General features: G+C 39.0%; 1 protein-coding gene across 1 annotated transcript in view; it reads left to right on the top strand.

Moving 5' to 3' along the window:
* ARHGEF38 (Rho guanine nucleotide exchange factor 38) overlaps positions 1-11,073 on the top strand; it is a 34,501-nt gene extending 23,428 nt beyond the window's left edge. The window contains exons 7-14 of the mRNA XM_035540867.1: positions 487-620; positions 2,280-2,384; positions 3,579-3,701; positions 6,144-6,464; positions 8,100-8,240; positions 9,397-9,595; positions 9,773-10,029; positions 10,888-11,073. Coding sequence (XP_035396760.1) covers positions 487-620; positions 2,280-2,384; positions 3,579-3,701; positions 6,144-6,464; positions 8,100-8,240; positions 9,397-9,595; positions 9,773-10,029; positions 10,888-11,073 — 1,466 coding nt within the window. The remainder of the gene's footprint in view (positions 1-486; positions 621-2,279; positions 2,385-3,578; positions 3,702-6,143; positions 6,465-8,099; positions 8,241-9,396; positions 9,596-9,772; positions 10,030-10,887) is intronic.
* The last annotated feature ends 1,694 nt before the right edge of the window (positions 11,074-12,767 follow it).

The raw sequence follows: 12,767 nt of genomic DNA, 5'->3' as shown, positions 1-12,767 counted from the left end.
TTCTGTCTGTAGGTTTGGGCTGGCAGTTACAAGAGAGGTTTCAGCTCCAGTCATATTGCCACAACAGTTTTGTAAGCTTATACTTAACTTGTATAGTACACTGGGCTTCAAGAAAGTAACAGATCCCTTTATGTCACTTGTCCTCAGCAGCTATGTTATCTGACAAAGGATGCAGACTCCAGAAACATGAAAATGATGAAAGAATTCATGTCATATCCATGTTCATCGTCAGTTATGCAGTTGCAAACACTGATAATAATTAAGACGCTGTGATAGCACCATTTCTTATAGACTTGCCATGCTGAAGCCTTAACTTCACTCTTCTCAAGGCTAGCATTGATAACAGGGTTTTCATCATTTTCACAGAAGATTACAGCAAGTGACATCAAAGTGTCTGGTCTCAAATGGTTTCATATTTGTATCCCCATCCCTGTGAAAAGCCCTGTGAATACAGACTATTAGTGTCATGAAATTCTCTGTCTGCAGTGCTGAAGTATAAGAGGAATGATGATGATGAAACCCTTAAAGAAAAGTTTTCCCGACTGAATATTCACTCCATTAGCAAGAAATCCAAGAGGGTCACCAGCCATCTGAAAATACTGACAGGGGGAGAACCTCAGGTACTTACTCATCCAACTGCAGATTTGCATCGACAGCTTCAGTTCTGCTTTTGCACTGGGCATTTTTAAAGACATTTTGGAAATACAGTTTGTGGTGTTGCTTTTTTCCTGCATCATTTATAAAGTCACTTTCTGAGTGTCACATAAGACAGGAAAGATCTTTGTGATTGAAACAGAAAATAACATAATGTATTCTCTACCTTTTCCTCTTTTATCTAAGTTTCTCAAACTTCTGATCTTTAGCAGAGAGGAAGTGACCAGTAGTTTTGTGAAAATCAGCCTCTGATCAGCTCTTTGTGGATAAACTGGCAAGCCTTATTGTTGGTTTTGTGAACAAGTTCTGGCCGTTTTACTCTGCACCTAACATTCAGGTCCTGAGTCCTGCAAAGAAGATGAGTAATACTCCTGATTAGTAAAGGCCACGGCTTTTGCCTCCACATGCATAAGGATCTGTAACCATCAAAATTACCAGAGGCAAAGAACTCTGGGATAAATCCAATGGGGGTTGGGTGGCCAAAACCAAAATGCTCTTTCATAATTTCAAGGTTGTGATTCAAAACCTACCAGGATAAACACATTCAGAAAAGCTTCAGTCTAAATCTCAAAGAAAATCAATTATAACTGACCTTGAAAATGGTATCTGGTGCACCTCTCTACATGAGATAGCTGATTGTGGAAAGGTCACTTGCCTTTCTAGATGTGACTTTACAAGATTTGTGCTGTTTTTTTCCTGTTTTGTTTTTTATCAGTGGTTTCCTCCTTTCTCTGACACAAACTACCCACATTTATTTTTTCTGCTTTTTATTTGCACAATGGAAATTTTTGTATTTTCACTGGTTTTCCCACCAAATCCCATGGCAGAGTAGAACATTGACAAGGCTACACAATCAAAGAAAACTATGGAATGAAACTTGATTAAGAGAAGGTGTGATTTTTTTAGATGCCTTTTTTTTTTTTGAATTAACCTTAAAATATTTGAGAATTTAGAATAAGGAGATATGTGTGTATATGTGTAAAGATTCAGCCCTCTCTTCTGCTTAAGTAAAGAAAGTCTTCAATTCACATCTCTGAAAAATGCTGTGACCCTTACAGCAACCCTCCTGAAAAACAGACTTGAGATTTCTTAAATTCCTTAACTAAAAGGTAGGCAGAAATAAATGTATTTTCAGGCAGCATAAGAAAAGTAGAGAAGCTCGTTTCCAGCTGCCGAGGTTACAAGCTGAAGAGCTGGCGTGGCTCTAGAGCTAACAGCTCCACCTACAGCCTGCATGGGAGAAATCTCTCCATTACCCTCCCGAATGAGCACGCAGGGAAATAATGCTATGACATAAAACTATATTATCTTATCACCATTGTTCCCCCAAATGGACAAAATGGACAAATAGACAAAAAATTGAGAGTTTTACTGATACATGTAGATGTGCTTATAACAAAGCAACTGTTTGCTTCCATTCGGTTTGGCAAAAATTAAAATCTGTCATATTGCCCAGTGTCTTTGACTTTTCTTGGATTAAAAGTGGAGTTTGGGAGAATTAGGGACCAATCTGTTCTGCTTTCAAAGGGAGGAGTTCAGGGAAGGTTTGGGGTTTTTCCAGCAGAGCCCTAGGCACTTCTTTACTTAGCCAGACTCCAAAATAACAGTGGAAACATCTATTTTAGGTGAAAGATCAAACCTTTAATAGGGAAGAAAAGCTGTTTCGAAGTTTAGAGAAGACGGTGAAATTGTGTGTGAAGAACATTTCATCCTCCTCACAACACCTACAGGTGGGTACATGCCTTTATGAAATCCGTGGCCACAAACCACGTCCATAACCAGTTTAGCAGACATTTCTGCCCCTGGTTAGGCAACACCAAATTATTTATAAGCAGGCTTTTCTACATCACACTATTAAATAAATCAGCTGTGCTTCTGCTGCATTACTGGGCAAAGAAGTTATGAAGCCCATTCTTCTGCCTTTTTTTCCTCACATAATTAGGAACCAGGCTCTGTGGAAACCCATGGGTACAGTGCAGTAAAGAAAGTGCTGTCTGGTAGCACAGTTACTACTTTCAGTCACTGTGCAAAGCCATCATATATATCACATACAAATCCTGCAGTGGAGCACCGACTAGTTGTCATAAACAATGGCAGAAATGAGTTGCAGCCACATGAATTAAAATGTCCTAAAATACGTGTTTTGGACATAAGGACTCCTTCCTTAATTCTCTTGCTAGGTGGTGTTGAGGGTTAGCATTAGATGGACAGAGTTCTCAAGTGCTGTAAATGTTTTTGCTTTGATCTACCCCTCAGAAGATGTGGGTTGGCTGGTAACTTACCAGCTTTTTCCCTCTCGTGGGCAACTTGTCAACTTTGTAGAAGCCACAAGGTGTACGTGTGCCCAAGCTGGACCTGGAGTTTGTATGAGAGGTAGGCAAGATCAATAGCCAGCTGGCCAGAGCTTATCGCAAACACACCTTGTTTGGTTCAGCAAACAGGGGAAGGGCTGTGAGCTCAGCCGACAAAAGTTGTTGCCTGTAATGGTGTTGACAGTTCCTTATCCAAACGGATGCACACTTCATTAAGATTAAAATTCACCGTAAGTGAAACACACTGTAGTCCTACTTGGTCCTCCAAAATAGGCCTTTCAGAGTGCATGGTGCTTGAGCTGGTGTCTTGCCAAGAAGTAGTTAACTTCCAGTGGGACTTGCATTAGATTGGGGCACAGTTTTTTTCAGTTGAATATTAACAACTTTATTCTTCAATAGTTTGCATTGAAAATAGGGAAAACACAGGAAAATATTTTCACAGTAAACAATCCCACAATGGCTGGAAACTGCACAGAAAAAAAACCAAATAGGTATGTGAGATGGAAAATATTTCTGACTCCATCAATATTATTGCAGTATCTGCATGAGTGAATGCAGCACATTAAAACAAATTGTAATGTATTTTCATCTTCCTACCATCTTCTCATTTAGGATTCCATACATCTGGCTGCACAGAACATAACTGGGCTTCAGGAAGTCTTGCAAGACAAAGAAGATGAAGTCAAGAACCACTCGAAAAAATTAAACAATACTGCAAATCTCTGTGAAGACCTTGTAAGTTTATGCAACGCCCTATGTCACACAGATAACTGTCTGTAACAGAACAAGTGTATGCGAGAGAGACTCAAGACAGAAAAGAGCAAAAAAAAAAACAACCTTAGGAATACATTAGGAAAGATAGATGAGTTGTTTGTTTTTTTTTTAATTCTGTAGGAAATCAGATAAAATTCAGTTCAAGTACATTGTGTTTCCCTGAAAGTGCTAAAGAAAACTTCTTAAGCTAAATTCCTGTGTTGAAGCTAAAATCTTTGTGCTAAATTTGCATGTTTCTTCTGAGCTTCAGACAAGAGCAGCAGATCTCCGCTTTTACTAGTTTTGTTACCAATACTCAGAGTTTCACAGTGACTTTTGAAACCTTTGTTATAGTCATGAATTATTATTAGCTCCTGGAATCATAGATCCATGAAAATCTCAGTTTTATTACTTTTTCAAGTAAGTTACCATGCTTCATATAGAGAAAAGTTGAACAATCTGGATATAGACCATAAAAATTAAAAAAGAAAACAAATCACCTAATAAACTGTAAGATTTTTCACATATTCTCTGGCCTTCAGGGTCCAAAGGAACTCTAATGCCTGTCTCTACTAAGATAGACTAAAATGTCTCTTCAAACAGCTCAGGCTGGAAAAATTCAGAGGTGGAGGTTTTCTTATGCCTTCCTAGGTCTGTGCTGACTAAAATGCAGCTATTCAATCCTTTCCAAAAAAATGAAAACAGCATCTGCCAAAAACCAAAAGGATTTCTGACAGACCACATCCTCCCAGATAATCACAGGGAAGTGAGATGCTCTATTTCCATTCCTTTGAAGTTCCAGAATTTAAAAAGAAACTCAAAAATTAGTTGCAATAATTAGATTTTTTTTTCAATATCGTTAAAATGAATGAGTGCATAAAGAAGAGGAACACCTCTATCATTGCAATGATGAGTGTGTCCTGAATGGAAAATGCTCCTTCCCCCCCTCTGCCCCACCCCTCCCTTTACAGAACCATCAAAGAAAAGCAGAAGAAATTCCACAAGAGGTAGAACAGAAAACTTTTCTCAAAACTAAACTTCGTAACTCCTATTGACTCACAACCCAACTGGCCTGAAGGTCTTCATACTTTACAAAAAGAAACCAACATTTTAACAGTATTTAACTGTGCCATTGTTTTTAACCATGTTTATTTCTATTTATTTTCTATTTGTTTGTGTCTTGGATTTAAAAGTCTTTATCTTATGTATATTTAAAACAAACAAACAAACAAACAAAAACCTGTTGTCCTGATGTTGCATAATGAGTAGCTATTTGCATGTTTTCCTGAACGGATGGAGATCTCAGCACTGGGCTCAGAGTATGATATTTCTATCTTTTGTGCATTTGTCCATAATGAATATCTTCCTCTCATGTTTTAGAGAAAATTTTAGGGCAGAAATCCACAATAGCCTCTTCATTTCCAGAAATCAGGACCAGCAGTTTGGAAAAATTGTTTTCTTAACACACCAAAAATTGCTTCACTAAACACAGCCTAGTTTTTCAAGTGGAAATAAAATGGAAACTACCTGGCCAGTGCACATTATCTTGGCCTTGGGAGAGCATTTCTGGTGCTAAAATGGATGTGCCCTCAACCATGGGGTACTACAGAGGGGAAGAGGGATGGTTGCTCTTTTACTCTCACAATCAACCCAAAAAGTTATTTCACAAAGAACATCCAAGTGTTTTAACATGATGATGAGGTTTACTCAAGAAAAGCCTGTTCTATATTTGAACACATGGCTATCAAAAATAAATGTTATTTAGTGCAATATTAATCCTTTGAGACAATTAGAGGCTAATGGAAAGATCTAAGAAGGATTTTTTTTTACAGTTATCTAGTTTTGCTGATTAATAGAGATAAAACCAACAAGCATAGCACAGCTTAATCAAGTGATTGTGTTTGCTTAAGAAGGAATAGAGTTACGGCTATTTCTAGGAAAAAAAAAAAAAGAAAAAAAGAAACCTTTGATATCATTCAAAACAAAGACTGCCATTTAACAAGATGTCATTGTCTCTAGACTTTACATGGGCTGGAAATCTCAGTTTTATTGGAGTGTAACACTACTAGGCACTAAAAAGCACACTCACCTACTCTCCAACTTAAGTATTCATTCCTGCACTGACTCTTGCCTCATTTTTTCCTCTGTGGTAACACAAAGGGCAGTATCACCAGCTGCATGCTCCAAGGGACCATTTCCATTATCAGAGACTTTAAGTGGCAAACCTGTTACCCGTCCTTTGCAATGTTATGAAGGAATTTCTAACTCATGCTAGGCCCTGTGTGAAGCTGCCTCTGACAGCAATACTTTGTGAAGAGCCAGTAACAGATTGCTTGTTAGGCTGCAGTCAGGCTTAACCTGTTACTGGGTCTGAAGAACTGTTTGAATGAAATAATATGTAGTTCTGTTTTATTACATTTCCAGATGGCTCAACTGGACAAGCTTGTTTTGATTCCTCTCTCAGCACTACAAGCTTTGTTTGCAGGCCCACAGAAGCTCATCCAGAAGCGCTACGACAAGTTGTTGGACTACAACAGCTGCCTTCAGAGGTCAACAGGAGAAGAGCTGGACCTGGCAAAGAAAGATTATGAGGCTTTAAATGCACAGCTAGTGGAGGAACTTCAGGTATTCAACCAAGCAGTCAAAAAGATTGTGTTGAACTGCCTGTATTGCTTCATCACCCTCCTCAGGAATATTATGTCTGCAGCACTTCAATCAAATTCTTCTGTGGTGGTGCCTGTTCCAGTAAGTACATTAGAAATAGGCATAGCTCTGCGTATATGTCTCTTTTTTCTTTCTGCACGATTTGGGTAGAGATATGTAGGACATGTACCTACATGCTACGCCAATTTTACTTGTTCTGCTAAGCAGTCAGACTTTGGGATTTTTTTTGCAAGCTCAGCAAAGTTTAAGTTCACAGCTTAAGTTTTGTCAGCCTGGACTTTTTGCTGAGAATGATCCTAATGCAGCTGCTCCAGCTGTTGTAGTAAAGGTAATGGCGAGAACATGACAGTAAGGCAAAATGGAGGCAGTCTCTAGCGTTTAACCTTGTTTTTTAGGGGGCTCTGCCCTGAACAGCCCAGAAAACAGGGCAAGAGAAATTCTAAGAAAGTTCATGAACACTTCTGGTAGTATTGGGTCTGCAGACTCACACTGATGACTGCAGAGAAGTGGCTTAGGAGATCTGATGAAATCATTTCTATGAAAACCAAATTGCTTTTAAATCCAAATATGCTGCAGAAGCTCCTGCACAGTAGGAATAGGCAGAAAGGAATAGCTTCATCTATGTTGACATTTTTAGAAAGTTACAATCGTTTCACTCATGTAGTCAAAGCCACAGCAAGGCAAGGATGCCTATCTGAGCTACACAGAAGTGCATTAGTTCCTCCAGCCCACTCGAGTCTTTCTGTGCAGTGTGAGCATTACCTTAAGATTGTGAAATTATTCTTAATTTGTGTGAAAGTTACACAGTGTTTCAGTTTTGTTGTATTTTTCCCTGAAAGACTTGAACCCTCTTAGAAACACATCTGTGACAATGCCTCCCCCCCTCCAAATCCACTCACCTGAACTGGAGCCTAGTAACTGTATCTGGATAAGCCTCTACATGTGAAACACGTTGTACTGAGGCCCTTCTGGAGTATCCCTTTCCACCCAGGGATGAACAAAGCACTTTATAGTCAGGGGCAGCTGAAAAATTGAGAAAGCGAGGTCAGGATCAAAAGATAGAGCTGCACTGTTTAATTGGAAAATGAAGGCTTTTCCTGCATGAAAAAATTGGATCCCTATAATTTGGCCATTTCATGCTTTGGAATACACACTATTGCATCAAGCATTGCTTTCTATGATGCTTTTCCTACAAAATTACCTTTTTTTCTTTTCTGTTTACATCAGCAAATACATTTGGGGTTAGGCATAGACCAAAAGCACTTACCCAGTGCCACAGAGCTTCAGTTTACCCATCCATCTTTAATCTGGTAGCAGCACACAGTTGCACAAATGCACAGCTGTGAGGTAAGCTACTCCAAGCCCTACAGCACATTGGCCACTCTGTGATAACTGCTGAGATGAGCATTTGCATCTGAAAGCAGGTGGCTCAGTACCATAAATGCAAGGCTGTTCATTTACATTTTTGTTGCTGTTTAGAATATTTTTTAATGATCTATGTCTTGTAACTCTAATAGTAATCATTGGAAACTTTTTTTAAGCACAGATCTTTCTTTTCTTTCTGCCTTGTGCCTAGTATACTATAGGATCTGCAGGAAATTGCACTAACTTGTCAGGTTTTGTGATTCCTAGTGTTCAGCCCATTAAACCAAATCTGCTGTCTCAAATCTCCTTACCATTTTGTTCATGAGATCTAACCCACCTTTGTATTTGCAGCTGTCTTCCTCAAGCATCTGTGAAGTGCAGAATCAGTTGATGGAGGAGGTTCACAAGCTGAATTTTGTAAAAGAAAACAGCAGCGCAACCTTTATTGAAAGAAAACTGAGCTTTGAAAAAAAGAAACCTGTCCCTTCTCCAGTGAGTATCATACATCTGAATTGTATATGAATCATCCTCTTTTGATCACTTTAGACAAATCCATATTTATGCCACTTAGAGGGCTTGCTCCCTTCATTGGGAATCTGAATTGGGTTATTGGAATGAAGCTGTTCTATTGACCAGTAGCTTCGCAAGATTTTTGATGCTGTCTTCATGTTATTTTGAAAATCCGCTTGAAATCACCTTTGATTATCCTTAGGTCTTTAAGCACATGTTAAGTCCAAGGCTGCGTATGCAAAACTGGATCATTTCTCTTGTTAAACACTCTTGCAGTGAATCTTGTTCTTTGAATTCATAACTTTTTCTGATTCTTAGCTGCAGTTCTGTTTATATTTGTGTTTACACATGTATGCCCACACATACACCCCCACAGCAGAAGACACATGAAGTCCACCAGGAAATCTGCATGCCTGTGGTTCTCAACCTTATCAGACATTTACAGAGCTTTCAGGCGTCTAGTTTACAGTACAATATAAAGTCAGCTGCAGATTTACAGGAGAAGCCAAGGAAGCTGGAGGATTCATTTTAGCATCAGTAAGGCACACGTACTCTTGCGACTGTGGTACGTTGGAGTCACATTGATGTGCAGCGCCTCTATCTCTGCCCTCTAACCAAACTGACCGAATATGCTTCCAGCAGTTAATAGCACCTTGCCGTTATATCGCAAAGTAATTTTGTACCATTCAGTTTCTACAGAGTTTTTGCCTAGTGCCTTGTCATGCAAGTTGTTATATGACCCTAGCATACCTCTGCTAATTTTTTTATTATGCTTTTTGCAATTTTACATAGGAAATTAAAGATCATTGTTAGTAAAAACAATTAAACCAGTTACAGTTCACATACAGAACACTGGCTCTTGTAGAGTACTGGCTAAGAGATATTTCATTATATTCCTGTATTTCTTTCTTTGAAATCTGCCCTTTATTGTTCAGCTATTAATATAACAGTTGGGCAGGCCCTTGCTGCATATGCAAAGGAGATTTGGTTACCTATAGCTGTGTAACTAACTCCTTGATCTGTGTGTAAGAAAGTAGTTAGCTGCCACATGCAGTATACACTAGATCCTTTTATGCATCTGTGCTGTTCTAGAAATGGCTTCAGCATTATTCCTAGTGAATAATTGTTTTCTTTTTAGCTCGAATCCCCACGCCAAACAGAAGCCGACAGGTCCAAGCTGCTGTCTACGTACAGCACGGAACTGCTGTATCAAGCTAAGCGCAAGTGCAATGCCACGCAGGAATTCGATATTGATTTGCGTGAAGGAGAATTGGTGGCTGTCGTGGAGCAAAAGGACCCCTTCGGAAGTACGAGCAGATGGCTTGTTGACACAGGAAGTAAGTTCTTTGCACAAACATCCCAATAACAGCTTCCCTTTGGGCTATTGATTTCTTTTCATTTTCAGCCCCATCTGTTTGCCTCTGTCATACTGACAGCTGCATAAAACAGTTGGTTTTGAAATCATTTAACTGTATTTTGCTGTTTATTTTTTCTCTTTCTATTCTGATATGTAGACCTTAAGGGGTACGTGTATTCCTCCTTCCTGAGGCCTTACAATCCAGCCAAAGTGCAGAAGGATGTAACAGAGAACAACTTCTGTGATGATGATTTTGATAATATCAGCCTCTTTGTCTCTTCACGGCCCTCCTCTGACAGCAGCACAAGTCCAGGGCACAAGAAAAGTGACAGCAGCTCATCTCTTCACTTCTGTGAAAATCCGACAACTAATGGCACAGGGACTGGTGCTTTTCAGGATATGGATGATCAGCAAGTAAGTATAATACCTATTGTGCCTGTCTTCTTGTTTTTCTTATTTCAAATCCAGAATTATAGTGATTATAATTTAAATAGTTTCCTTTTGCACTGGAAAAGACTTGCACTAATCTGTCAGTATGACGTAGGAATTTGATATCCTCTGTTCTCTGGCTTTCTTCAATAGCTACAAGGTAGGAAAAGATAAAAAAAAAACTTAAAGATAAACTGTGAATCATAGTCCTGTCTTACAAAAGACACACCTTTGCATCACTTCACCACACATACAATGTCCCAGAGTTCTCCCTTTGCAATCAGTCTGGGGATTTTCCCACTTAACTTTAACAAGACAGCTGGGGCAAAGCTGACTAGCAAGGCACAGAAGTACCCCGTTTTTACCGTCTCCAGATCAGATTGCTGCAGATAGGATCTCTGGCAGCTGAGAGGATGGCTTGAGGGATCCATCCTAGCAGCTGCCACATTTAAGTGCAGGATCTTTAGGAGAGGTGATTCTCTACATGGAAACCTTGCTGTAAATTCTTGGGCTTGTCCAAGGCTGCTTGGTGTGACAGCAACAGACACTTGGTATGAGCTGAAAACCTTACCGACGTAGCACTCTCTTTTGATGATACCTCAGAGCTTGGTTTGTCCTTTCCCATGCAGAATTCCTCAGATCCTTCAGTTTTACTTTTTGTTTTGGCCCCATTCTTTGTACTCTGTGCAGCAATTACAGACCATGCAGTTACGTAGTGGCTCAGATACGTTATTACACATTTATATATACAGAATTCATGCTAACACACAATGGCAGGATAAGATGTGGCTACATTTCTGAATTCAAGTTTTGTTTTCTTTTTTTGTGGCTTTCCTTTTTCAGACCTTCTACGCTGTTTATGCATTTCAAGCAAGAAATGATCAGGAACTCAGTCTTGAGGAGTACCAGAAGGTTAGGATACTTCGTTTTTCTGACCTGAGTGGCAATAAAGAATGGTGGCTAGCAGAAGCCAAAGGTCAGAAAGGATATGTACCATCTAATTATCTCGGGAAGATGACATACGCTTAGGAACAGAAAGGTCCATTCAGCGAGTTTCTCTGAAGTAGACAATAATAATCTATTATAGTTTGCAGAAAGCAAGGCAAACTCACAATTGATTGACAGAAGCCATGGCATCTGGTACAGTGCACACATGATACTGAGAACCTCCATTCTCCAAAAGCCATCACCTTGTCAAGACCCGAGGGAGAAAACATTTAATAGGAAGACTGATTCTGATTAACATCTCGAAGAGCTTGCTTTTCTATTACCCCATAATTTTCTCTTCTGTCAGTGTCCTACGTCAAAAGTCAACCTACAAGTACACATTGCAGCTAAAATTATGTTTTTCTTTCATGATATTCAGCAAATAATATTCAAGATGAAGACAAATAGCCTTGAAAAAGGACAAATTCAGTCTTCAGGGATTTGTAGTTCAAACTGAACTATTCCTAAGCCCCTACCTTGATGAACATAGACAAATCTCAATACTCAGAGCTTTTGGGTTGTCTGTTTTTATCCTCAGCCACTTTTGTAATGAACCTTTTTCTCAGTGACAAATATTGAAGTGGGAAAAGAAAAAGGGTTTCATTTTCATAGGAAGTATTTCAATTTAAAACATACTGAGTATGTTGGTGCCAGTGGCTGGTCTCAGGGAAGAAGGTAAATTTAGTTAAATATGGAAATGCGGGGAGAGGAATAGCAGGCACAAGAAACAGGTAACATGAAATAAAGAAGTTATAATTCTCAGAAAAAAAATTCGCAACTACTTCATATGATAGGCAATAATTTGTAGCAATATGAATGTGCCTCTAGGTTTGAAATTACATGCCTCTAGACTAACTGTGTTATAGTGCAGGATCTGTGTAGTGAAACAAAACTTGTGTTATTAGGCTTGGGAATTTATTAAGGTTTGAGGGGGAAAAAAAAGTCAATCAGTGCCTTTCCATGAACATTTACTATCTATCTGATTCCCTAGGTCAGATACAGAGATCATACTGCCTAGTGAATAAGCTAGGATTTAAGATGTGTCAAAATTTCTCTTTCAGAAAAAAAACACATTCTCATTTCGAAAGTGAATGAACATTAGAGCAAATAGTGAGTGAAGAACGTATTGATGAGCTGATTTACTATTTGCAAAACTCAGGGTCAAAACCCCTGTATTTTGCTAAGGTATCTTAAAAACTGTCAAGGTTATTTTAATAAGTTAAAATGGTTAACATCATATCCTCAGCGAGCATGGGAAAACAAACAAAAAAAAACAAACAAGGAATGATATGATTTTCAAGTCGTACTTCTTAAGGTTCACTGCCTGCAGCAATCCTTAGGTCAGGCTGGTGCCCTACACTTGAGCTAGTCTGAATGGTGATCTAACGATACATCATTACTATTACCATTGATAACTGAGTGTTCATCACAATCTATTTCAATACAGAAATGCCTAGCCCCTCTAGTGATGAATGAAGACCTTATTGTGCTAAGCACTGCGAAAAGGGGGGAAGAAGCAAGAGACTAGGCCTAAAGCAGTTAGTGTAAGTAAGTGAAAGATAAAACTCCTGTCAGGTATTTTCTGTATTGCTTCATAATTGCGTATTACTGGCTGACCATTAAAGTGACAACATTATTAAATTTGATGGGGGGATGTTGCTGATCAAGGGTGTGTGGATAAAGAAATTGTTCTAAAGCTATTGTGCAAATTTCTACTTCCTGTAGCTGAAGTGCAG

This window comes from Cygnus atratus, chromosome 4 (assembly GCF_013377495.2).
Source record: "Cygnus atratus isolate AKBS03 ecotype Queensland, Australia chromosome 4, CAtr_DNAZoo_HiC_assembly, whole genome shotgun sequence".
NCBI classification, from domain to species: domain Eukaryota; kingdom Metazoa; phylum Chordata; class Aves; order Anseriformes; family Anatidae; genus Cygnus; species Cygnus atratus.
This window is presented reverse-complemented; position numbering and strand designations above follow the sequence as displayed.